Source organism: Coffea arabica, chromosome 1e, assembly GCF_036785885.1.
Source record: "Coffea arabica cultivar ET-39 chromosome 1e, Coffea Arabica ET-39 HiFi, whole genome shotgun sequence".
Taxonomy (NCBI): Eukaryota; Viridiplantae; Streptophyta; class Magnoliopsida; order Gentianales; family Rubiaceae; genus Coffea; species Coffea arabica.
This window is the reverse complement of record NC_092311.1, coordinates 46,588,626-46,616,543: the sequence shown is the minus strand read 5'-3', so window position 1 is coordinate 46,616,543 and position 27,918 is coordinate 46,588,626. Positions and strand designations below refer to the sequence as shown.

The 27,918-nt window shown below is 38.2% G+C and overlaps 1 protein-coding gene across 2 annotated transcripts; it reads right to left on the bottom strand.

Moving 5' to 3' along the window:
• Positions 1-750: 750 nt before the first annotated feature.
• Positions 751-27,078, bottom strand: LOC113707615 (uncharacterized). 2 transcript variants are annotated; one of them, XM_027229879.2, is made up of 20 exons: positions 26,937-27,078; positions 25,809-26,360; positions 24,927-25,413; positions 22,123-22,207; positions 21,154-21,296; positions 20,646-20,839; positions 20,194-20,324; positions 19,820-20,092; positions 18,547-18,687; positions 16,175-16,426; positions 15,736-15,876; positions 15,336-15,629; positions 14,903-15,076; positions 11,964-12,867; positions 11,609-11,814; positions 10,345-10,449; positions 5,396-6,994; positions 2,798-4,489; positions 2,490-2,715; positions 751-1,793 (listed from the first exon to the last, which is right to left on the bottom strand). In XM_027229879.2, exons 2-20 carry the CDS (start codon positions 26,350-26,352, stop codon positions 1,036-1,038), a joined length of 8,349 nt encoding a protein of 2,782 aa, XP_027085680.1. In that variant the 5' UTR covers positions 26,353-26,360; positions 26,937-27,078; the 3' UTR covers positions 751-1,035. The 2 variants fall into 2 exon arrangements, with proteins under 2 accessions (XP_027085680.1, XP_071914793.1); XM_072058692.1 differs by lacking the exons at positions 25,809-26,360; positions 26,937-27,078 and having other exon boundaries at positions 22,123-22,202; positions 24,927-25,195.
• Between the last annotated feature and the right edge of the window lie 840 nt (positions 27,079-27,918).

Sequence of the window (27,918 nt, the reverse complement as noted above, 5' to 3'; positions counted from 1 at the left end):
AATTGCTATATTGCCAAGGCACATTTGGTCACTGGCCCAAATCTAACAGATACTATCACTATAAGGACCTACAGCAGTTCCCTACACCAAGTCTAATTCCCATAGGCCTCTACACTTCTTCCCGTGCGCTGGTCACAATTTGGGGTAACAACAGTACAGGCACTTTGCAGTTGTGACACACTTATTTCAGGAAATGTCCTTAAATCCACTAAAGAAGATAAATAGCTACATTTTCTTTTACATGCATCCAACTTTTAATCGTAGCCAGCGACTTCCATGGAAAGCTGTTTGAAGCGGCTTTCCTGCATTAGAGTTTGAAGCAGCCATCATACATCTTTGGGGGATATTGATACCACCAAAAAAGGTTTGAATCTAGTCAAGCATCAGGGATCAACAAATTTAATGCTAGAAAACCAGAAATTGCAACTTATTCGTGTTTGATTATGATTCCGAAGGCTGCAGCACGCTACGAGAGTCGAGAGTTTGATTCGATGAATGACAGTAACTGAAAATTCTATTCAGGTGAAGAGGATTGGAAATCGTACAACCCCCGATGAAGAGGAATGGATTCATTCATGCTGAGTATGAGACGAACTTGCAAACAAAGAAAAAAAATGTACTCCGTCTACACATATGTATACCTCAGGATACATGGAAAAAGTCAATCTTAAGGTGGACTGAACGCTACCCATTTAAACAACAGAGGAATATATACAGGGACCTTAAAATATAGAGTTGCTCCATCCCAAATGACTGAATTAACGAATAAGCTTCCTTCGCATGCCTTTAGATCTCAAAACATACTGTTGGCAAATCGTTTATTAGCTGTTAACAAGTCATATGCAACTGTCATTTGTAAACTAACAGGATTAGTGAGAGCTCTTATGGAAAGCTGTCAGCTGAACATGTACCCCAACTTCCATTCCATTTTATAGAGGGACATGATCAAACGTCCCACTGAAAACACACTAGACAGGTTACTTGGCAAAAGATGTGCATTTGCCAGTGGGCAACAATACATGCGTTTTACATTGGTCAGTCTTCATCATCAGACAAGCAAACAACATCAGAAGCTACAGCTGGAAGTTTTAGGCTACGGTCCACATTACCCGGTGCTCTGGTGACTGATGGATCTAGCATGCTCGTATTTAAACCAGAGCCAGCTAAGTGCTGCAATATAGTAGGCAGGTGGCCACCAGCTTGATTATCAATATCCATGAGCAACTCCACCGCAGATTGACTGGGGTTATAACAACCTGGCTGCACTCCACTTTCAGGTTGAGAAGGCCTACTACTAGAAACAGCTTGACTGATCCTGCTCGGTTGCAGTGCAGCTGTTGGTTGGGTTGGGGGTGAGGGGTTTTGTTGCAGCAAGAATTGTGAAGGCAATGGCAGTGGTTGTTGATTTGGAACAGGGGGAAGTGACACAGATCTTGCAGGCAAGTTGATTGGCACCTGTTGATTGGGAATATTGCCGGGAATGCACGAGCTACTAGCAGCGGCAGACGTGCAACCAGGTGGTCTGAAAGGTTGAAGATGTGGGGCTGGCGCACGTTTCTCTCCACTAACTCGAACACCACCAGTAGAAGGGGTAATGGCACTGATTTGGGGAGGTCTTGCAGGAACACTTGGAAAAAGTCCTGAAGAACGATGAAGAGATTGTACAGGTGGCATTGCAGTCTGTTGACTCACAGAAGGTAGGCCAGCAGGAGACAAGGTAGCAACAAAGGGATGTCTCCCTGTAGGCTGCAAGGATAACTGATTCACCCGCTGAATGAAACTGACAGGAGCACCTGCGGAAAAGAACATGTACTAAATTTAGATCTCAAAATTTCTAAAAATAGAAAAAAAAAATCCCCGAAAAGAAAAGCCCAATTAATAGTTCAGATAAAGGTCCAGCACTAGTGGCATTTTTCATCTTTGAAAAGTTCCAAATCAGTTTGTCTTGGAAAATCACACTCAAATACTTTACCAAATAATAAGAGGATATGCCACATAGAAAAGTTCTTATTACAAAAGAAGATAAAAGTAATTCAGTCAATGCAGCAAAATTAACGTTCAGTGGCATATCCTTGACTTTAAGCTTAAAAGAGTCAAGTGTTACAAACTTAGATCAAGGAATAAATTTGACCGCAAATACACTTGAAGATCAGCAGTTTAGATATTGAATCAGCAATTTTTTTAATTTTCTACTTGAGAAGTGTCTTCCTCGGTCAGGCAGGAGGAGCATCAAGCAGCTTGAAGGATTAGTCCAAAGTTTCTAATACTCTAAAGAACATTTTGACTCCAGAGCAATTAACCATACATTAGTACAAAATTATGATACATTAGCATTGCAAACATAAAGTGCCAATGCAAGATCTAAATGCCAAACAAGAATGCCAACTTTACAATGGTTGAATTAAGTGCTTAATACTGTATTAACCCCCACACATAAAACACGGGCTGTAACATTTCACACATATCAAGACATGCCAAAAGCTCAGTACCTTGCGGCATCGATAAAACCGCAGAAGGCTTAAGATCCAAGCATTTAGAGCGAAAAGCTTCAGCTAATATCTTGTTCATAAGAACCTTCTTCTGGTTTGTATCCAGTTCAGTCTTTTTCAACAGAAATGCTGTCTCAGCATCTCTATGTTTTGCTTCATATTTGCTACGAATTTGAGCAATCATTTCCTCTATTTCCTTTTCACATTCAGATTGAAACCGCAGCTTCTGTTGAATGCCAAAAAAGCTGTGTCATGAAAAAGATTTTGCTCTACACGTGCAGTAACCAAGAAGCAAGCTTAAACTTTACCGTGCTATCATGAAGTGTAGTAGTTTGTTCCACTTCTTTACGTATCCTCTCCAATTCATTTTGAAGTGGGTCAACCTGAAGAGGTAGAGGTAGATTCGAAGAAGCTACATGGTGCGGTTGACGTACTGAAAGGTGAGCTGATCCTTCAGCTACGGCCACGTTAGGCCTGGATTGTTGTAGAGCTTGGTTAATGAGTTCAGCTGCATTGTCAACCACTTGAGTTGGAACCACGCTATTGTGGGACACCACAGACAGCTCCGCACTGCAGTCATGATTAGTTCCATTGATTGTCTGTAAATTTAAGCCTGATCTGCCTTCAGTTGAAGGAGGTGGCACCAAGTTTTCCCCATTCAGAGAAACAGCTAGCTGAGAAAGCAGCACTGACCCTTCAACCACAGGGGAAGAAGCCTCAGAGGTCTGTAACGAGTTGCCCGTCTCAATATGGCCTTGATCAACAGATTCAGCTGCAGAAGGAAGACTACACACAGGAGGAGATGAACAATTGGAAACAAAATGGACAAAGTTCTCGCTGCTCTGGGGAACATCATCACGTGAATGCTCTGCACACCTGTCAACCAATTGGATAGAGGCCTCAGAGGTCTGCAGTGCATTGCTCCCTGCAATTTGACCTTGGTGAACAGCTTCAGTTATAGTAGGCTGCCTGCAGACAGGAGATGAAAGATTGGAAGCCTCAGAGATCCGCAGCGAGTTGGCCCTCTCAATATGGCCTTGATCAACAGATGCAGCCATGGTAGGTTGACTATACAGAGGAGTAAAACTATTGGAAGCGGGATGGATCAAGTTTTCACAGTTCTGGGGAACATTATCAAGTGAGAGCTCAGCAGATGTGTCAACCAATTGGATAGAGCCCTGCAGTGAGTTTCTCCCTTCGATTTGACCTTCATGAACAGCTTCAGCTATAGGAGGCAGCCTGCAGACAGGAGATGAAAGATTAGAAGCCAGCTGCACCAAGCGATCCACTGTCAAAGCCTCAGAGGTCTGCACAGAGTTGCTCCCATCGACATTATTTTGGTAAGCAGCTTCAGCAAAAGCTGGTTGACTACGAACAGGAGATGAATGGTGGGAAGCCAGCTGCACCAAGTTTTCTCCATCCTGAGAAAGAGCTTGGTGAGAAAGCTCCAGTGATTCCTCAACTAATTGGGTTGAAGTGTCAGAGGTCTGTCTAGAGTTGCTCCCTTCAACATGACTTTGCTGAACAGCTTCTGCAGTAGCAGGTTGACTGCAGACACGTGAAGAAAAATCAGAAGCTGGGTGCACCAAGTTCTCTCCAATACAAGCCTCAGAAGTCTCAGTATGAGCTTGGCCAACAGCATTAGCAGCAGTAGATTGACTGCAGATGGAAGGTGAACATTCAGAAACCAGCTGCACCAAGTTTTCCCCAGCCAGCAAAACAGCTTCATGAGAGAGATTCGCCGACCGCTCAAAGAATTGGGGAGAAGCATCAGAGTTCTGTAGAGGATTACTCCCTTCAATTGGAACTTGGTGAACGGCTTCAGCAGCAGGTTGACTTTGTTCAGGAGATGAAGAACTGGAAGCCAGCTGCAACGGCTCACTAGTTGCAGCTAATTGTGCATCACAATCTAACTGAATGTTTAATCCAGCTTCAAGCGGTGTAGAGCTTACCAATCCCACTGCTGTGTTCAGATCTCCTGCAATTGGCAAGTCTTCAATCTGCATATAAGCTGAATCCATATTAGGAATTTCATCATGCATCACCTAACAATTTAATATCTAACTTTAACATTCTCCCAATAATAATATCCATATTAGACCACATTTGAACTACCTTCTTGACAGCACTGAAAACACTAGACAACCGGACAAATGACAAAGGCCCATATTTCAATTGTCGAATACTTATTAATCTATGATACATACATCAGCTTAACTGTGATAATGTCAACAAATCTCAACCTAACAAAGAACATAAGACAGAGAAATTTAAATGTAGCAGAAAGTAAAAGGAGAGATCAACTAATTCACATAAAATGACACTAGTTACTCATCCATTTCCAAAAAGTCAGTAAAAGGAGAGATGAACTAATTCACATAAAATGAAACTAGTAACTCATCCAGTCCAAAAAGTCATTGAAAGCAGAGACGAACTAATTCACATTCAATGACACTACTTACTCATCCGGTTCCAAAATAGACTTTCAACTTCCCTTCTTTGACAATTGCCAACATAACATTCAGAATACTCAAGACTGAATGATTTTTAACTATAAAATAACATAAACTGTCAATCTAAGTGCACTCTACAACCAAAAGTTGCAAACCACATCTTCTTCAATTAACTTGAACACTGCAACAAATCTCACTTTCCTGTAAAACATACTTTAAGTACTAAATCTATTTTCAAATAGGTGACTAATATTTTAACTGTGAAAACTGTTGGCTGTTATAAATCAAAACTAATCCATGTAATAAAAATCAATTAAAATCAATCATGAATATTAAATACACCTATACAAAATTGATTGAGGAAAACATCTTTCATTGCACCTCCAATGCTGCAATGGATTTTGTTAAAAAGAAAAAAATTGAGAGGGTTTGGCTAGAGAAATTGTTACGTACACATTGTGTAGGCGATTCTGGAGGAGGAAATGTTTGCACCATAATTAGATCTACTGATTGCATTTGTCCAGAGAGAGCAGTTCCGCAAATGGAGTTATGAGTCCGACCTTCCTGGTTCCCCCTGACATCAGAACCTATTGAATTTCCTGTACCATTTTCTGTATTAAACTCGAGAAGAGCACCCATTTCTGAAGTGCAGGCATTCCCAATTTCAGATCCAGCTGTCCTAGGCAGCCCTGAAGGTATCTCATAATCTTGACCACTTGATGAAATTTCACGAGTATTTTGCCCATTATAAGTAGCTAGATTAATGCAAACGATCTCCTCAGCTCCATTAGAGGAACAATTAGGAGTAATCTCCTGGGATGTCTGAGATAAATATTCTGCTGTTTTGGGCTGATCAAATCTGATAAAAGATGATGTGCCAACTGGTATAGTCTCTGATGCCTTTTCAGAAGTTGGATGCAGCAAAACAGGTGATGTTTCATCAGGAACACTACAAGAACCTGCATGCTTTGCGTTAACCTCAGGAGTAAAGTTAGAGGTGCGACTTGATTCTTTGGACTGGTCAACTCTGGTAACAGATGATGCTTCAGCTGCCACAATCTCTAATGCCTCATCTGAGACTGAATTCACTGCAATGGGTACTGTTTTAGATTGTGTACTATAGCCAGTAGCATCATCTGCTGCAGTCACTGGTATGTGAGACACTATCACAATACTACCTCGACTTACATGCACTATTCTATCTGGACTTTGTTCTCCCAAATCAGGTCTAGAATGATGGACCTCATTCTCAGGACACATCGAAGTAATACGTCCAGAACCCTCAGAAGACCCCATTTCACAATATTCAGATCCATGCATATGCTGCTCATTGACATTTCTCTGTTCGCTCAAGCCAGACTTCATCTGGGCTAACCAATCAGCAGCTCTTTTACTCTCTTCTTCAATTGCAGCTGCATGCCTTGCCTCAAGCTGTTTAAGTTGCATCTCCATGATACATTCATGCTCTTGAATTTTCTTCTCAAATTCACTGTCTGCTATCTTAAGCTTATCCATCTCCATTGCAGTTTGATTGTATGTTGTGCGTATGAAAGCTGACTCCAGCCGGTGTTCATTCTCTAATTGTACCCTCGTCTGCTCTCGCATTTTGTGGAACTTTTGAATTTCCTCCTCTTGCTTTTGATGAAGCTTTAACATGTCTTTACGTTTCTTCTGAAACTTTTTGAACTTCTTTCTAACCACATCATGTACTGTTAACTGATCTATTGTTCCCCACTGGGAAGGTTCCAGATTAAATGAGCTCTCTTCAACTTCAACTTTCACATTTTGCAGCTTAAAAAACTCTGATGGTGGCTCCCCTGCCTTTAGTGACTGTTCTGTAACATCTTCTGAAGCTGATACAACACTCTTTGAAGGCATTAAACCATTCTTGTTTCTTAAAAGCTGCAAAAATGTGCTCTTCAATGGCCGTAATTTATCATAAACTATGTCTGTCTCTTCTTTGGTGCATTGAAAATTCAATATCTGTTTCGCTAGATTAAGAGAATCCCTTCGTTCAATTTTTTCTTTCATGATTGAAGCTGCAATCCAACACTGGAAAATAAAGTAATGCAACATCATATTATTATAATCATTCCCAGAGGCAAAAACATTGACACTCATCAGCCTTCTTTAAACTTCAATAAATTTGTATGCTTGCAGCTGAGCATGCAAAAGAGATTACTTCTCCACAAAAGTTCTGCATGTTCAGAAGCCACTGGATGGCCGACTATGAGATGCTAAGTGCATTCAGAGTAGTTCTATGTAATGATACCATGATAAATAACTATATCACATTATGGTCAAAAGAATGTCTTCACAAAGTGCCCAAGCATAAAAATGTCACTTCCAATCAAAATCTCAAACAGTAAATGATAGAGATAAGTGGCAAATATCCACTAAGGTTTATAGGAGACGTGGGAAGGATGTGTTGAATGCCCAAGCATTGATTTGGCATGCTTTTGATGACAAGGAACCAACTTGGGAGTTGGTTTGAATTTTATGGAGTTTATTTTCTGATTTTCGCCTGCAGGGGTATTTTAGTAATTTGAATTAGCTGCAGGAATTTTATGTTTATGGTAATTTTCTGTTTAGTAGTTATTTTTGGTAATTAGTAGTTTAGTTGTTATAGGGAATAAGAAAGCTTGCTTTCTAGCTTTCTACTAGAATTCTATTCTAGTTAGGAGTCCTAATTAGGATTGGAATGAGCTTTGTTCTAAGGTCTATAAATAACCACTTCTCCACAAAGAGAAGTCAGTTTTTTGGTCATTAATAAAATTTTCCTGCAGACTTAACGTCTTTCTTAGGGTTGTGTGATACATCCCAACTTTAGGTGTGATGCCTAAAGATTCCTAGGAGTGATTCCTAGAATTACCAATCGGTTTTCACCTTCTCAAGCATATTCTCCCATCCTATTCCAAGTTGCTATTATAAGTTCGGTGACATTCAATATCTAAGCTTTTCTACAAAGCTGTTGTGCCTACCAAGCTTTTGTGCTGAATCAGTAAATATCAACAGCATATGTCCAGCTGTAAAATTAATTAAATTGGCTCAAATCATTGGTATACAAGCGCTAGGATAAAATTGCTTAATGCTACAATAAGATGACACAGCCACTTATTTTAACGAGACAGACTTAGAGCAGAGGGAATCTATAGACCCATGGAAGTGCTCGACTGTTAGCAAATCCAAGCAAGTGATGGATAAGAATAGAGAGGAGTACCTACTCAATTTACTAATGTCAATCTTCAGAATACTGCCATGGATCTTCTTAGGGGGTGTTTAATTCAGGCTCCAGAATTGGAATTGGAAACAGAATGATATAAAGAGAATCGGCATGGGTACATATGACTGGGATCATTGTAATTATTAGTGCTTGGTACAAAATCCATTGGAATGGGACTCAAAATTAATATTTTCTTTTTCTTTTCACAGTATGTTTCCTCTGCTTATATCAATCTTGAGCCTTTTTTGGTTTTTTACTCTCCAATCACCAATCAACAGCATAAACTCCCAAATAGAAGATTTGGCAAGTTCGTCTTTACGTTTCTCCTTGCCAATAGTTGGAACTTGGAACACGAGTAGAAAAATCCAAAAATTATCCAAGGAACCAAATAGCAATTTCCATCCTCCATCGAGATTTAATCTCCAGCAGCCCCAAATATTGTCCACCTAATGGCACAACTCAATGTTGCTATGAGCCATCACTTTGATTTCACAAGGAGAAGGAAGAAGTCAATTGGGGTAAGGATTGGGGATGACTTGACAGTAAGTGAGAAGTGGTGTGTTGAAGGGAAGACTGGTCAATGCTAAAGGTGGATGGAGGATGAGAAATCGGAGGGAAAAGGGGCATACTGGAGGTAAGAAGAGGGGAATTTTTGAAGGAGAGAAGAGGAATGGGTTTACTGGGGGTGGGGGGGGGGGAGGAGAGGAAAGGGAGGAGGAAGGAGTCGGTCAGAGGGGAGAGAAGGGAAGGTGATTGATCCAAAAAAAGGTTTAATAAAACTTATTTTGGAATCAGATGGAGGATTTGACAAAACCTCCCAACTTACTCGGGAATGAGAGTTACCAAGTTTTTAGAAATCATTCCAAAATTTCAAACCCCATACCCATTCGCCAAACATAAAAATTGGACATGATTCCAAATCCTGATTCTCATACCCTTGAACCAAATGCCACCCTAATTCATGCCATGAGACCAAAAGCGATCCTCTAAGGGTCTCTACTTTACATTCCTAACCCCCAACTGATTCACAACTGTATATCAACAGATATTGCAGAAAGAAAGACCATGCAAAGTAATACTGTGTAAAGAAAGCTTCTACTTAATATGCACGTCAAGTTGTTTCATTGAGTAATTATGATATCAGAAAATCAAACTCTCATGGTACCGAATCTTTCTAATTGCATGACCTTCAATGCATATCAACATTACACACTTTAGTAGCTAATTAAACCAAAGAAGGCATTCAGGGAAATGACTCCATAAAAACCCAAGGAATTGTCAAACATTCATAAATAACTGCGCCTGTCTTCTTCATAACCAGCCTGATAGGTAAGACTGTTAGGAAATTAGAACAAGTAATATTTAAGACACTAGCTAATATGATGATATTTGACAATGTTATGATCTTGGCATGCTGATTAGTTCATGGAAGATATGCAAGGGTAATAAGAAAATACTACAGGACTAAAGCCTATGAGGACTATGAACTGAGCATTCCTTTCTTTCAACTTCTAGTACTGCAACGTACAAAAGAGATTGATAAATCAGCAAAACCTGCCTAAAAAAGAGGAAATGGGTTGCCCAATTAATGCTACCACGGGTAGTGGATTGTTAAGATAACAAACTGAACTCAAGGCAAACCAGAGATGGCAACTAAATCTACAATCCATGGATACTGAACCCAATTCATCATTCTGAAGCATCACCCTTAAACTTGTAGGATATTTTCCCTCTCAATCTTTTGGTGGGAAGAGGGAAGTGTGGGTGGCAAAGAGGAGTTTCTCAGCCCACGTAAATGTCCCTAGAAGACTAGAAGAAGAATGAGTAAATCATCTTCCTTGAAGATGGGTGTGGAAAGGTGGGATGCATAGCTGCCTGCATTTCAATAAAATGTTGCCCCGAAAAAAGAAAAAATCGTTCTGCAATTTCTCTTGCACTATTAAGCCCTAAATATCCCAACCATAAAATTAGTTGGAAATGTCTTCCACAGAATAATTTGAAAAATTAGGGTAATGTAAATCTGTGTCACTAAGCATAAACAAACTAGGCTGCAACAGTTGAAACTTAGGATAAGTGTTCTTTTAATAGTGAACCCACTTAGGTATCATCTAAGGGAATGACGAATAAATGATCAGTCTAGAGCACGACACAAAAGATAGATGAGGCAGAAAATACGAACCAGAGACATCTGAAAAGCCTGTAGGATAGAGGCTCGTTCCTTGTTAACATGACGATTCTCCATGACATATTCCAGAAAGTTTTGTACCATAGAATTCACACCATTCTGCATTTAGAGAAGTGGACCCCACATTAGAGACTGCACAAAAACAGCAGTTCAAACAGCCAAACATCAGAATTAGACATACTAGGTGCTTGGACATACTTGTCTAACCAGCAAGGACATTTCAGTTCAAGACAAATAATGATCTGCATAGGAGAATAACATGGAAAGTAACCATTGGCTTCAACTAGACTAGAGGAAGCATTGTCACTGATGGACATAAGTTAAAAATGGAAAATTCGTGGCAGTACTCAACACTGAATTTCCCCACTAGTACAGAATCAGCATCCCAGATAACAGAATAGGCATACTACTAGTGCGTGCAGTTGATATAATTGGAGGTGCAAACCACAATGCTCCACAGAGATTGCGCAGTTCCATTTTTCCAATGTATAGTAAATTACCATGCGCTGTCATCTTCAAGACTATAAAGAAACTGCCTCAGCTAAAAGAGTTCATTTACCAAACATTAATCAGCAACTGGAGGCAAGCATGAAAAGTTTTCTGAAGCAAATCAAGCTGCTTCCCGTTCCCACCATAGGAATGCCATTGACCACAAGTCTTCATATAGGCAAAACCGAGATGAAGAAACAAGCTTGAATTTCAAACAAAATGTCCAGTTGACACCTTAATAACACTGCAAAAGGTTCTGCTAGATTCTTACATCAACAAACATGATTTCATTTTTCATTTTTGTATAAAATTGGCTGCCATTCCTAGGTTTTTTAATCTAAGCATTGCACTACAAACCACCTCCCAAAGATAGCATATAATTTTGGGAATGAGTTATAATAGTAAAAAATGGAAAAGGAAATTATTAGAGGCCAATGACTACCCATCACATGCAAGTAATCTCTCAGAATAATAAGAAAGAAATGGGTACTCAAACAATCACATTCTGCTTTCTATAAATCTTCATAAAGCATTTCACTATCCAAGCACTACCCAAGTCATCAACCTTAACTCCTAAAATCCAAATATCAATGAACAACAAAAAGTGGAGAAAAGTTTACTAAAAGTAGAATTCAACATTATCCAGCCTTAATACTTCTTATCATCCATCCCAGCCCGTAGCAGCTCACTCATTCCTAAGCCCAATCCATGCCCCATATATGCCAAAAAGAAAGTAACAACAAAAATGGGAAAAGAATGTGATATTTACCGAAAGCTTTAGAACATCACAAAGTTTAGCCATCTCTGCTCTCAGAAGAATATGAAGGCTCTTCTGTTCATTTGGTGTTCTTTCTTCAAGATGAGCCATGTCACTCTCATGTGAGAAAGGATTCTCACCAGAAAGAGGAATAGCTTTGTTTGCATTGCCCAATGTACAAGAAACTGATATTGGCAAAGACTCAGATTGATTGGCAGCTGCAGACACAGATGCTTCTGCTTAAGTATAGACCCTCTCACCAATCAAAGAGATGAAACAACTTAACTAGGATGGAGTAAAGAAGATTAAGTAAACAAAAGCTTTCGATTTATCAAGTATGACAGTGAGCATTTCCTTTAACATTTACCTGCCTTTGATCCTGGAGCTTGAATTCTCTCTTCAACCTCAGGTTGAAAAGATGGAGAATCAGAACCATCTAACACCTTCTGGTGCTTCTTTGCAGGTTCATCATTCTCAGCATAATGAACTCTCTTCCTGCTTCTCAAAGTTGATCCAGGCAACAATTTCCACCGAGGATTCCGTCCCTCCAACAGCTTCTTCCAATATATCTGGCGTTCTTCTCCATCAGTTGACTTAACCTCTCTCTCCCCAAGCAACAAACAATCTGAATGGTAAACACCCTCACTATGAAAAACTTTTGAAATTATAGAATCATGTTCATTGTTGTTCTTAGAAACATCGAGAAGTTTGGCCATGAAATCCTTAACAATATCATCCAATAGCCGCTGTTGTCCAGATGAAACATCGGCAGCAGATGCAGTGCTCTTTTCTGCATGATAATTGTCCAACCTCCTAAACAAGTATGAGGCACCCCACATGAGAAGAGTGTCATCAGTAGCACGACTTGAGCTTCGCAAGTTACTTTCAACATTCTTGTTGTGTTTTGCAAGTATCAATACTTTTTCTTCTAAAGTATACGATGAATAGAGCCTAAAAACTTTGATCTGGTCACTCTGTGAAATGATGGAAATTCGTTGTAGAGCCTTCATGTCATTTGCAGGATTCCAGTCAGTATCAAACAAGACAACAATGTCCACTGACAACTTGATGCTTGGCATACAAGCCCGAATGTCTAACAAAAACACGAACTCTCCGCCTTCCTTACTGTTGAACCTGTCCATAGTAGCCTGTCTTTTTGTCATTATGTCAAAAGTTGCTCCAAAACCCTCGTAAGAATTTTGTCCAAACCTTTGAGCCAGAAAATCTTCCAATATGCTTCCAATAGGTGTTCCCTCAGAACTGCCATTTGACTATCATTGGAAGGGGAAAACAAAAGCAAATTATAAGCCATGACAGAAGAAGGTAACAGGTCTATCCCAAAATGCATATGCTTGAAAATGATTCCCCATAGAAGAATGCAAGCTGTCAGTAAAAGGCGCAACAATACACTATGCAAACACAATGAATCCTCCTTCAACTTCAAATAAAAAGAATGTATTTCCAATTCCCCTCCATGTGTATATCTTCATGCATGTGAAAGACCATTAAAAGAATGATAAAAGAATGTCTGCACGTATGCACATGTGTGTGTGTGAGAGAAAGAGAGAGAGAGAGAGATCTGAAGTTTAACAAATGAAACTGCACCACAATAATACAGTTGCAGCCATAACTCAACACTTCCCCAAGTAGAAGAAAGTCAAAGGCCCAAGAAACCTAAGACACAAGCATCAAAAGAATGGCTAATAAACATTAATTGACAAACCCTAGAAATAATGTGTTCCTCACGGATCCAGATGTCCCATATAGTACAAATAAAATTTGGCCCAAAAAAATCAAATGGGAAAAGAGTTCACACAGATTCTGTGACCACATGCGATGACATTTACTGAAATACTCAACAGTCCACCTGGCACTCCAAAGAAAATAAAATCCGAGATACTAGTATGTATACTCCAGATTATTACACCTGCTGCTTGACAAACAACCACATTAATTTACTATAATGCTCCAAAATAAACTACAGCTATTCCTTCCTGTCAACCACCAATTCAAAAGGGAATACAGGTAAGATTGTTAGAGGGCCACCAATAGAATTTAAAATAGAATTTAACTATCTTACAGAATGACTTCAATGCCAAATTGTAAGAGAAAGCACTTAATCTTCTTATATTTTTCAACCAAAGTCTCCATATCCTGCTTTGCCTCAGCTATGTTACCACTTCCAAAAATTCGCTCATACGAAAAACTGAAGGTTCTTTATACTTCCACCAAAATCAGAAGATCAAGGTTCAATGCTGACAGCAGGATTTTAACTAGCAAGGGGAAGGTTGTATACAACTAGCTTTAGGAAGAAGCCATGCATACTAGATCGGATCTAATAGAATAACAAATCTGTCTTGAGAAAAAAACAAGATTACAATAATTCTTCACCATTTTATCCCCACAAAATTTACTTCAACACCTTTCACACTTGAGGGAATCATGAATGAAGATGTAAATTAGAAAAAATCAACCTCTCAAAGAATTTGCATCATTCACAAAGATAAAAGGCTTCATATTTAAGGATCTATGGACAAGAATTTGCCGAACTTGAAGGAGACAGACCCTAGAGACAACCCCTTTTTTGGTCTCTAAAGACAAACTTATTCCTCAGCAAACCAAAAGAATCAGCACTTAAAGGTGTATCATCACAAATGCTGGACCAAAGCAGAGCAAGGGGTAGGCACTCCCAAAGTTCCATGTGATATAAGTACAAAACCAAAGGAATCAATTCCTCATCTCCTTTTGCGTTCTTCTTGTTCATGGGATGGCATTGCAAATGCAACTGCACTTTGAAAAGGGGCAGGTTTTACTGATCCCAAAATGTGCAGAAAATTTTTTATACGCTCTTTGCGGTGACAAGAAGGGAAAGAAAATGACATGAGGTATTCACCATTTGGAAGGTAAGTAGGAATAATAGGAGGGAAAACAAATATGAGCTCCTCTTTCTTTGTCATACTTTTGGTTCACTTGTTTTCTTGCACTAAGAAAATTTTCCAATTCAGACATATCCTCAAACAACTGCCGTTTCCTTAGATTACAACATCCAACAATCAGGATGATGTGCTTGAAACCAAATATAGCCACCGCCATCGATCTGTCTTAAAAGGGGTTCAATCCTAGTCACTACCATTCCCTGCCTGCTATTTCCTCTCCAACCACCCTCACCCCAAAAAAAAATTTTCTTTGAAAGAAAAAGGGAAAATTCAACAACAGCAGCAGCAGTGGCAGTAGCAACAAAAAAATAATTTCCTGGAGACAGAAAGTTCCACAATTGTATGTCAACAGAATAGACAAATTATATACCTGGAAAAGGATGAGAACTCTAAGCTTGCGTCTTCTAATCTTAGAAAGAATCAGATCGAGAAGATGTAGTTTGCCACTAGCCGTTATTCCAACATCCAACATCTCAGGTGGTTGGAGTCCCTTAATGACTGAGGTTTTAGTATACAAGTCCACAGTATAGGGATGACTACAACACTGTAAAGGAAAACCAGAAATGAAAATTAAAATATTTCCAGTTCAACTGTAAGAAGAGAAACATTCTACATATGTTTTTAACACACCATCTCTAATTATTAGATGTAAAAGAGGAAATCAAGACAGGTTCCCTTAAAGAGAACCAAGACAGCATATTCGAGCTAGATAACATCAATGCAAACACATAGATGAAAATAGCATTGTGTACTGTAAAACACAGAAAAAATTATATGCAAAGCTGCAAACCGATTGTGTATACCTTCCGAAGTGTCTTCAGAATATCTAAGAGGGCCCCAACACCATCCCTCTTTGAAGGAGAGCAAAGAGCAATAGTGTTTTTAAGTAGCATGGAACAGTACTGCTCCAGCTGCAAGTTTGATATCGGAACAGGGACCCAGTACTCCACAAACTTAGAAGACTCAAATTTGCTTCCATATGCTGTAAAATGTGATAAGCTCTCCTTCAGTTTAACAAGATTATCACTCAGGTTCAACTTCAGATCTCCAGAAGAATCAAGCAATGACAACACATACTGGTACTCAGCTACAACATCCTGCGCATTTTGGAAGGTTTTACAGCCCCTTTATTTCCCTCTCTTAAATCTCCTTCACATTCCACACGAATCAAACAACTAGAAAAAGCTAAAAGGAGAAAAGTACCTTTAGTTGACTGCTAAAAAGAAGCAGCCTCACATTCGTTTGAAGCACCTTAATAAGTGCCACATTTGTGTTCATACTCCTTGATTGGCACTCATCAACTATAACTGCTTCCCATTTGATCTCTTTAAAAGTTTGTAAATCCTGCAGCCAATAGCATAACCAGCACAAATCAGAGACCATAAAACCCATCACTGTACCAGCACTTTTTCTTCCACACAAAATTTCCCACATTCCCAACACCCCATCTATACTGTAAAAATAACATCTGACTAGCAAAGAATCTTACACAGAATATTCAGTTGCTGCCACAACCTAAAGTAGTAGAACTCAATCCCCAAAAATTTTTTGATCACTAACAAATTGGACACAGAACCAATTATCATCTAAATGTTCTGTGGCCTAAAAGATTGTGCAGCAATGTACTGAAACAGGACCATACCTCACTAACAATTTCCATAGTAGATAACAATACTTGAAGCAATATACCACCACTTTCATCATAGAACTCCAGTGTCCTGATGATGCTCCTGGTATCCCTATTTCCACTGTAAACTACGACATCAACTGACAGTGCTATTCGCATAAATTCAACTTCCCACTGGGACAAAGCAGCGGAAGTTGTAACAATGAGAAAAGGCTGATGATGTTCAGACAATGCTTTGATGAATAAGATCACAGTCTCCAATTGATCCTGCAAAGACATAGTCAATGCTACATCTTAGCTTTCTTGAGAAAAAATAAATGCCAAAAGTTCAGCCTTCCTACTCGAGACACAAAGATGATCCATTAACAGCAAACTGCAATAAAGATACTGAAAGTAGCAGCAATACTAGTTTACAGGAAGCAATTGAGACTCCCATCAAAGACAATCAAGCACCACATTCAATACACAGTAAGTGCACAAATAATCCATATGCATGATAATACTGCATTAGCTTTCAACGGAGAAAATCACCTTCAGACTTATACCCAAATTTTCAATGACATCAAGAAAAACAATTAAACCTCCACCTCAACTCCATCTCATTGATAGAATTAACATTTTCCATGAATTTCCTCATTGCAAGAAAGGAAAATAAATAAATAAAAAGTGGCTACTAAAAAATTACCCAAAATACCATAAAATTGCTAATAGTTTACCTACAATACCACACAGTAGGTTAATGTTGGTCCACAGAAAACAACACATCTACTCTCATGCCAGCTCTAAAGCAGCATAGAGCACAAGCAAGCTCTAGGTGCCTTACAGATATCCAGAAACTTACAGCAAATTCACTCTTCTACAGAATAGATGGGTAAATATTCACTAACACATTTTAAAGGACTATCAAAAGGAAAGGACAAATGATTTCCAAATAGCAGTACAACAGACAAAAGTCACAAACTCACTCAATAAAAGTAAAGACACAATAAAGACCTATGCACCTGAATTCTAATCAACAATCAACAAATCACAAAATCAACCAAATAGGCAACTTTCAAGAGGATGGATCAATTAAACCAATTGCAGTAGCCAGCTCTTCCTTACCAGACAATTGACACGTCAACATCCAAAAGTTTAATCGCCTATTTAGCTTCGAATAATGTTGTTTTCAAAATATAATGAAGCTAAAAAGTGCACTAACCAAAAATAAACATTAACTTGTAAGTTTTTTAATCAGACATTTTCTACCGTTCTGTACAACCAGGAGGAAATAATACAGACCTAAAACAGTTGCAGCAGTACTTGAATCAAATCAATGATGTATCAACTCCGAAAATTTCACGTGCATTCAATGCCTATTCAGCAATTAAGTTAATGCAACCCCTAATGATGAATGGTAATGAATAGTCATTCAGATGTCTGTTGTTGCATCACGTTCTTGGTCTCATCCTCACAGTTTCACATCTACTCTACTCATGCAGTTCATGTGTACTTAAAAAAAGAGAAAGAAATTCATAGTCTGAAGTTTTCTTTCTAAGAAGTTAGCAAACAAGAACAGCTTCTTCTTTTGAGGCACAACTTTTATCTTTTGTAACTATAATATAATAGATAATGATAAGTTTGATAAAAAGTTTGAATATGACTACTTTAAGAACTCCGTACTGTTGCTGAAATATTACTAAAATCCCTCCCTCTGAAATTACTTCTAAAATCAAATTGCCTTTTGAGCAACAGCTAATATTCTTTTATTAGAGGTGTGTGTTCTGCTAACAAGAGAAAATCTGACAGAGAATCTGCAATTACAATTGTTATGGTATACTTGTAGTTTTTAACATCCTTATGTATGGTTAACCAGTTTCCCAAAAAATACTGCAAATTTTAAAGGACACAAGTTGCAGGAAAATGCAGGAAACTTTTACTGCCTTCCTGACAACAAGACACCCTGTAAAAAGAAAATAACTCCCTTCAATTTCCTACACTTCTTCTCGCAACCAAAGGTTAGGTAAATGTTCCAATCATACAACTGAGCAGGCCCATGCTAACACCTTAAGCCTCAAGGCAGCTATTATTACCAGAAAAGGGACACTTGTAAACACATCCGTTGGATTTTCAAACAAAAACATAACTATTTAAAGATTTAGGCTAAAGATCTGTGACTTGAGCAAATGGAACCAGAAAAGAAATTATGTATGCGCAACATTAAATTTCATCTGGTCCAAATTTGCATGTGACAACACAGCCATGAAAGCAGGTAGCTGACACTGACACTGAAATTTCATAGGCAGGGCGAACATGTGGACTGCCCTAATGCAAAAAAAGATTAAAAACAGCAAAAATGAAAGAAGCAGAAAGAAAGAAACTTGAGCATAGCTGTCAAACAAGCTCACCTGTTCATCAAAGACAACAACACTCTGGTTCTTATACCAAAACTCCCGCAGCTTGTTCACATTGTTTAACATATTGTCATCAGCTCTAAATGATCCTCCTGCTGGAAGTTTCTGCAGTTCAGTAAAAGCTCCCTTTGCACTCTGCAGTATCAGCAAGCAAAGACAAATGAAAATTGCAATTCTGTCGCACACAACTCTTTACACTTCATATTTTCACCACAAAAAATTTTTGCCACAAAACTCACTTACGGTACAATGACAAGTGAACATAAGCATCTCAATAGATGAAATAGAGAGCAGTTAGTAACATACAGCCTCCATCCCATTTTATATGTCATGGTCAACTTTGCACAAAGTTTAGAAAAAGTAACTTTGATCAAAACATATCAACTACCAATGCAACTCTTTCCATTATTGCCCCTCAAACTCCAATGTTATGTTAGTTGAACATGGAATATTAGAAAAGGAACAACTACCAAAAATATGAAGATGATTTGTAACCTTATTTACTGAAGGAACATCGCTAAAACGTTTTTTTTGGGGAATTGTATGAAGGGTACAATAGGAAAGTTGAGCTCTATATATTTCCATTTTTAAACCATAACAATTATTTTAGGACAAAGCAAAATAGTAACCAGGATATGAAAAGCAAGAAGCGTAGAAGTCTCTGCCATAAAGACTCCCCACTTAAGAAACTCCTCTTTTGTGTGTGCATATTTATATGCATACTTTTCAACAATAAATACCCTAAGTGGAAATTAGAATGTATTTCTAGGTGGAGACCAGAGGATAATAAAACTTTATGTTGAGGGAGAACCGATGATAATCCCCAAACCAGATTCAACACAATTATGCATCCAGGAACCTGGCACGCCATATCAAGGTGAAACCTCCAAATTTTACTAAAGTTTCTGGGACTACATTCCACTAAGGAGAAACTAAAGGCCAAAGTTAATGCATCCATGATCCAGCTCAACATCCAATCACTTGTTGAGACAAATATCCTCCAGCTCTTTAAAAAAAATACCCAGACAAACTAAAGAGAAAATGCAACCCACATGAAGATCCACTCTCTGAGTGATGGACAGCGTCAGAAAGAACTTAGATCCAAATCAGCAAGAAAGTTCTCAAGAAAGGAGGTAAAAATAAAGAAAATACTGATGCCCAGCATGCCAATTTACAGGCATTTTGTTGATCCAACAAGCACTAAACAAGATATCAACTTAAAACAATTTAAAGTACGTTGCACATTTAACAGTGTAATTAAAGTCACCTTGTCAGACACTTTTCTTGTCTTCTGATGACGAATTTCATACTCTCTCACAAGTCTCTGCCCTTGAGGTGAATGTAGGAACTTCATGCTATCAACTTCCCATGTAGCATGCTCATAATCAAGCCCACGCCATTTGACAAGCCATTCAAATTGGCAATAGGGAACAGCATCATTATTTGAACTTGGATACTCATCCTGATGACTAAAGGACATTAAACGTCTCTTTCTAAGCAAACGATGTGGCAACCTCCACTCTGGGTTCCATGTAACAATCTGAAGCCCAAAAATAGAATCACCATATATCCCAAACAAAGTATAGTAAACTTTTAAGCAGAGTAAATGATCCAATTACTTTAAGCCATGAAAATATTGACCTGATGCTCTCTATTAAACTTTTCAACCAGAGAAGGAGATTCATGAAGCATCAATGTTTCTGATACCCAATGATTGTAAAAGTGAGCAAGACCTTGATACTTAACAAGATACTGCTTCTGCCTACGTATTCCTGAGAAGCAATAAAGACAAAATTGGCATAACAAGAATAATTCCTAAATAAATCACATGTGGGTCTGTTTGGATTGTGAATTATTAGAGATATTTTTACTGTAGCACTTTTTGTGATGTGATGTATGTGAGATAAAAAGGTAATTGGGAAGGTAAAAAGGTGTATTGGAAATTGTAATGATGATGTAAGCAAATAAATTTGGGGAAATAAAATCCAATCCAAACAAACCCTGTACAGTCAAGTAATAGAAATCATTTCTGAACATCATGCCAAATATTTTTGTCCCACGAAGCAAGTTAAAACAAAGGAATCAGACCAGACCTTTCATATCTGAAACTACAACTTCTCTAACATCCCAAATGGACTCTACTCCTTTTGACACTGTATGGACACCAAATTCTATCTTCTTCTTAACACAGAATGCACAGTGCCAGACTCCAGGTGTTTCATCAACTAAAGAAGGATCCAGACAAGATACATGGTAGCATCTTCTACAACTTTCTCCAGCGCAGAACCTACAAAGTAAGCAAAACCGTCACACAGTCTGAGGCATCTTCTAAGGTCAAACAGAAATCACAGGAGAAGGAATAAATCTGCTAAAGCAATAAAAAGCAAATCTATTTTAGTGTCAAAGGGTACCCCATAAGCAGCAGTACAAACACATTAACCCCCTTACTACAAGGTGAAACCACAACAAATCTAAATTAAGCTTGAAAAGGCGCAAAAAGGGACATACCCACACAAAAGAAAAAGTATCAGATGCAATCTAGTCCAAGACATTTTCCCAAATTGTCTAAACAATAAAAGCATAAAAGCATAATTTACCCACAGGAGCTTTCCGCCCTTCTTGCACATCACGCACACATTTTGAACATCAGTCTTGGTGACTGAAAGAGTCTCCTTTGATCTTGGAATGCAATTGTGTCTCCCAACTGATTCTGAATTAAAGGCAGCTTCAAGATTTCCACTATCCTAAAATTTTACGGAGTCAAAAAAAGAAAATCATCACTCATAATGAGATCATAGCATATGGGTGTATAACAAAAAGTGGACAACATTGCAATAGCGATTTATACAAACATCCACGTTAAAGTTTTGCATGGTAAAATACTCCCATCAACAACGTGGCTTAAAAAGATAGCATGAGTGCAGGAAGAATGATGTACCAAAAAAATAATGACCATAATTAAAGGAGAGAAAAGAGAACCTAAGCTGCAATTTCCCATGTAAAACACCAAGAATTATAACTTAACAATTAAGTTCAGAAGTTAAATTCATTCTTACGAATAAAAGAAGCAAATGACTGATCAGAACAGCATGACAGTGCAATTGAGGGTGTTAAACTACAGCTAAAACAAAAGACATCTCAAATCATCATATAAGGAGCCTATGCAATTGAGTAAATTCACTTAACCAGGTAGCTTACTATATAGTCATGTGCTTGACAAAAAAATTGGGCCCCAAGCTTCGCAAAAGAGCTACATGTACCATGCAAAGAGCTGAATGCAAAAGAATTGGGCCCCAAGCTTCGCAAAAGCTACATGTAATCCCTTAACACTTCCTTTTTGACCAACCAAATTGAGTGAAAAGAAATTGGCCAATTTTTAATGAGATAAAACCATGTGATAGCATGCAAATTTTAACTATCAGCCTTGGCAATTAAGCTTATGCTTAAAATTTTTTGTTCATCTTTCTCACAGCAATTACGGTAAAATAACATTCAGAATAAAGCAATGCATCTGTTATGTTGTGCTATTATGACCATAGAGCAAAATTCATAACATTACTACAAACTAACCTTATTTCTTGAGATGTCACCTGAGGTACAGCTCAGAGTAGCTCCGCAAGAACAGAGTTCCTCTTTTGGTGAATCATAATCTGACCTGCCAAAAAAAATGATATACTATGGGTCCTGGATGTACAAAGCCAGTGGAAAAACAAAGATAGATAGCAGTAGCACCCAACAACTTTTCCATTGTGCATTATCTCTTGCTTTAGATACCGTACAGCCTAGCATAAAATCTACTGATAACCAGTAACTTGCATTTTGAAGAAAAATTGAAAATTTTCATACTGCAAGATGTATCAGCAATATGATCCGAGAATAAAAGAACAATCAAGCAGAACTGACAATACAGAGAAACAATGCCCTCTTACAGCCAAAAAAGATGAATTAGCTCAATTTCTTCTTTCCAAATGATAAGAAAAGAGAAAATTTGACTGCCTTTGAATCAGCAATATGATCCAAGAATAAAGAAACAACCAGGCAGGTCCGACAATGCAGAGAAACAATACCCTCTCACAACCAAAAACAACATGAATTAGCTCAATTTCTTCTTTCCAAGTAATAAAAGAAGGAAGAAATTTTGATTGCCTTTACTTTTTCCTCAAGCATACTTAATTGCATATATAATAACAGATCAAGAGCACAAAAAACCTAATTAAGAAAGGTACACCTATCATCTTCAGTAACACAAGCATAAGCCTTACAAGTAAGATGGAGTAAATTTACAAGCTTATTAAAGCCTTTCATATATGATGAATACATAAGCAAGAGTTCACCATAGATTTGTACTCAGTCAACCAAAATCACACTTAGTAAGAAATACACCATTTAGAGTTAAAGATACATTTGTACTCATTCAAGGAAAATGCACACTTAGATGGCTGTGCTAAATGCTATCCTGTACTAAAACCTGTATCACATATGAAGGTACATCAAGCACTATGAAAACCTGGTTAAAAGAACCCATTTTAGCCGGACAATCAACTCCAGTATTCCTGTCTGAGTAAACATCCATGAACACTCGGCAATCCTCGATGATGGTGGCAGCTAGTTTCCATGCATGGTTGCCTTTATTTAACAGATGGGCTGCTAAAAAAGTTGATATGATGCCTATAATACAGCTAGAAAGGACATCTCATGAAAAGTAAGACTACTGACAGATCATGAAGAAACTGTTTTGCCAAAAGGTATCCCTGAAAATATATGACTAGGAAGACCATGAAGACAAGTGTTCGTCCAAAGTTTATTGTGCCATCCACCTGCCAGTTTACAATTTTAATTTGTTTGGATTGTAGTTTATTTGACAATTTTATTTACTTAAATCAACACATTTTCCAACCACCTTTTTATCTCACATACATCACATCAAAAATGTGCTACGGTATTTTTTTCAAAAAATTATTCCAAATAATCTACTATCCAAACACACTCAATATATTTTCTAAACACACGTTATAATTTAATAAAGTGTTGAAGTACGTTGCTGTGGTAGATACATAAGGCTCTTTCAGATGAACTAAAGTAGTATCAGAAGTTAGGATTTCCACTTATGAGAAATTCTTTCAACCCTATATGGAGTTAAGTTTTATATATGAGGAATTGCTGAAATTTTCTTTCAGCCTCCAGAAACAAGATAATACATCAAAGTGCTCTCCAGTAATCTAACACCTATGGCATCCTTAATTGGGAGAAAAAGACAAAGGACTCTGTAAATGGTTGGAAAGTCTGCACCACAGGGATAAGCAACAATGTGGCATTCAAAGGAGCAGTAATGAAAATTCACTATACTGATGAGCTGTTGAAGAAAGTCCATGACCTTGGGAACCTATCAGCACGTATAACCGAGCTAAGGTAAAGGGCATTGACAAGAGAAAAGATTGATAACTCGAAAGAACAAGAGGTTGACAATTCCATTGGCTTAGCAGCATCTAATAGCATCAAAAAGCAATAGGAAGAACTTCAGCTCTGTTTACTTGAAGTTCAGAATGACATCAAGCAGATCCTGGAACGAGAGATTATGTAAAGAAGAGATTCTGGATCATTATTTCCAACAGCAACTTAGGAAGCCAAAGCAAAAGATGTAACAGTAAGACCAAGCACCATGACAGCACAGCAACCTACACCGTAAAATGGGATTATCCAACTGGTACTCTGTTATACAAATAACTCATTCAGAGAAAACATGCTCGTTAAATGTGAGGAGTGAAACACCACGTAAAGAAGGGGACTGCAACAGATGGATAATTCTAAACTAAAACTTAACAAAACCCAAACAAAGATTGCAAGGGAAAGATTTTTTAAGACAAATATGGAGGATTTGCTCCAGTGACACTTGTTTATCTGGGTTGCACATCTCAGAATGGGAGACTTTGAGAGAGATGGAAAAAGTGCTTGTAAAAGGCTCGAAATTGACCCCCCATCCCATCTGGATTGAAGTTAGTATAGAATGCACTGGGAAAGGAGAAGGACATACATCAGGTGACTACTAAACTAGGAATGCTTAAATTTTTGGATAAATCAGTATCTATTAGAGAGATGAATCAGGCTCCTTTCTCAAAAGATTCACTTGATAGGAAGATGGTCAATATGCACAGGACTATATTGGTATTTAGGTCTAAACGATGAAAGACCAGGAGCAATGCCCTTAATTTTCTAAACAATACAAACATAGCAATATACACACAAAAAAAGTGCACACTTGATGCATGATAATAACCTCATTTGAGAGCATTTCAAAAAATTTGAAATGAAACAACTGATCCCCGAAAATCGGGATATGCAAGGCTTTATAACAAAAAGAGAGAGGATCAAAGCACCTTCGCCTCTTACAGCAGACAGCACAGTTCCCAACAAAGCCATATATATCATTCTCCCCGGATGCTGCAGGATCAGACTCGGCAACCAGAGCAGAGACAGATTTACTAACAAGGATTCCTGTGACATCAGGCGCTACATTAATTGTAGACCCCTTTTCTTCTGATTGCATGCATCGGGCACCACTTTCCAACTTAGTATTACAACCAAGTGGACTCGCCATACAAGTCAACGTCACCATCTCAGGAATCTGAGAATTTCCAGTAGTAGAATTAATATTGGGCTCAGAGATCTTGGCATCACAATCTTTCAAACCAAATGCAGCTCCTGAGACAGCTCTCTCCAAAGGTTTTTCTCTCGAGTCTTCTGTGACCCTCATACCGCATTCATGTCCTTCATTCTTGTCCTCTAATTGTTTTAAACAACTCATGTTACCACCACTATCAACTTGAGGCAACAGGTCATGTCTTTCCAACTCGTCCTCCCTACCTGCATGCAGTAAACAATGACAAACAAGGAAGACATGCAGGTCAACCAAATCAGCCTGTTACCACCCAGAAGCAGCCAAAAGTTATATGAATTATGATTCAACTGCTTTCAACCATCTCAAATGTATCATAACATACACTACAAACTGCTTTCAACCATCTAAAATGCATCATAAAATACATTATGATTAATACCAATGACCAAATTAGCAAGCTCATTCTCCACTCAGTTCAAGATATTGGAATTAATATTATAGACACTAACATTTATGCAGCATGAATTTAAACGCTTGTATCCAACATAGATACTGGAAAAATATACCGTGCGAAAAATTCTAAGTTTTCAACAGTCATCACAATGTTAAGTGGAGGGCCTCGCATGAGAAATTTGCCTACCTGATGCTGAACATATTTGTTTTCGTTTGAACAAATCCTTGTAACTGCGAGCATCCATTCTCTTCCTCTTTACACCAAAAGATTCTTGGTTCCATTTTTCACCATGGTTGACGTTTTCAGTTCCCATCGTCAACTGCTTTACGCTCTTCTGTTTCTTTTCCCGCCTGCTCATTCTGTCCGCTGAACTGGACACTTTCTCCAAGCTCTTTGATCCATATGAAGTTGATGAACCAAGTGCTCTACTCCTGTCAGACCTTCTTAAAGGACTTGGGGCGCTCTGTTTCTCCAGTCTCTCAGATTTCCTGATAACCGGAAGAGGTGTTGATGGCATCCGCTTTTCAAGTCGTTCAGACTTCCTAGTACTTGATGGGCTCGATGTCATTTGTCCTGAGGATGATGCACCCTGAGTTGTCTGCCTTAAACGTGAAGCATCAACCTTTAACGTGCCAGAGTTCAAAGTTCCTTCCCCGCTATCCATACTTTTACCTGAACTGTCACCCTCAAAATCTTTATTTCTCTGCCTAGAGCGAGAATCATTAGCCATCCTTTCAGCTGCAAACCACTAAATTGTTCAGCTTAACTATTCCAAAATACGAAACAAAATTGACAAATACATTAAGGGCCTTTACAATTAGGTAGTAGCAAGTGGTACAGATCTCTCTTCCCGAATGCACTCTAAGCATAATCCTATAAACTAAAACCAATGAATCTCAATCAAGTATTATGCAAATCCTCACTAAATTACAATTTTCACCTCCCCTTCCTACCTAAAAAACTTCTTTCTTTGACAAAAAGAAAAAGGACATGGTTGTAGAACAGCTCCTTCTAGCTTGGTGCCCTAATACTTCAAGACTTGGGAACGAAGAACGAAGTGATAGCACAATGCAGGACTATTAGGGCAATTTCCAAAAGCCAAATCAAATCCTGTTAACATTATTTGATTTCCAAGTTAAGAAATTACAAATTCTTTGCCTAAAAAAAAAAAAGAAATTACGAAATTTTGGAAAATGCTGAAAATGCAAAGCAAAATTCCAACCAATCCTACTTCCCTAGTGCAAATTTTAAGCGTAAAAACACTAATTAAGCTCAGAATTAACACTAGCAATACCAAGAAGCACTCTTAGTTACCTCTGGGTTTAAAGAAAACCCTAGATTCTTGAATCCACGGCTCCCGAAAAAAACCCTGGTTTCTAGCAGTACCTCGATGTTCGTGAATTTACTTCGGTGCTTACCAAGGTAGAAGAACGGCCATGCAACACACAAATGAAACAACTGCTGAACTCGTCATACCTCGGACTCTTACGGTGTTCCAGCGGCGGTGCAGGATTCTTTATTTCCATTTTTGCCCTTGACGGTTTTCATTGTTTAAAGGAAGCGAAACGTTGTAATGACTATTATACCCTTGGTTTCTTTTTATTTTTGGGTGGATAAAAGTAGACAATTCATTTTATTTCCATGGGTGAATATTTTAATAACTATTATACCCTTATTTCCTTTTATTTTTGGGTGGGTAATGTAGGAAATGGGAACAGAAGGTTAGAAATAGAATTATAATACACGCAAAGTTCTATTTAGGTTTAATTGCACGTTATTTCTTTAATTAGAGATCAGCAGTGATTCACTTCCTATGTTCACAAAATCTATAAATTGCTTCGGCAAATCCTTTTCTTCTTTTATTATTCTTGTTCTCCATATTATGCTTAGATTTCCGTTTTCTTCCTCCTCTACATTCTTGTTGCGATCTAATACCGAGTTTGAGAAAAATGCAATGAAAAATTTTAGGACCTGTTTGGAAGATGAGTTTTTTGGGTGTTTGTATAAAACTTTACTGTAGATCACTGTAGAAGTTGTAGAAAAATTTTTGTGAGATGAAAAAACTTTTTTTCTTTTCCTTTTCTTTCTTTCTTTTTCTTTTTTCTTTTTTCTTTTTTTTCTTTCTTTCTTTTTTCTTTTCCTTTCTCCCTTCCCGCTTCTTCTCCCTTCCCCTTCCCCCTCCCTTGTTCCCTCTTCGAAAACTGCTAATGAAGCAGCAACAGCAACAACTTTTTTCTTTTCTTTTTTTTTTGCTTTTTTTCTCTCCCCCCTCTCCCGCCACCCCTCTCCCCTTCCT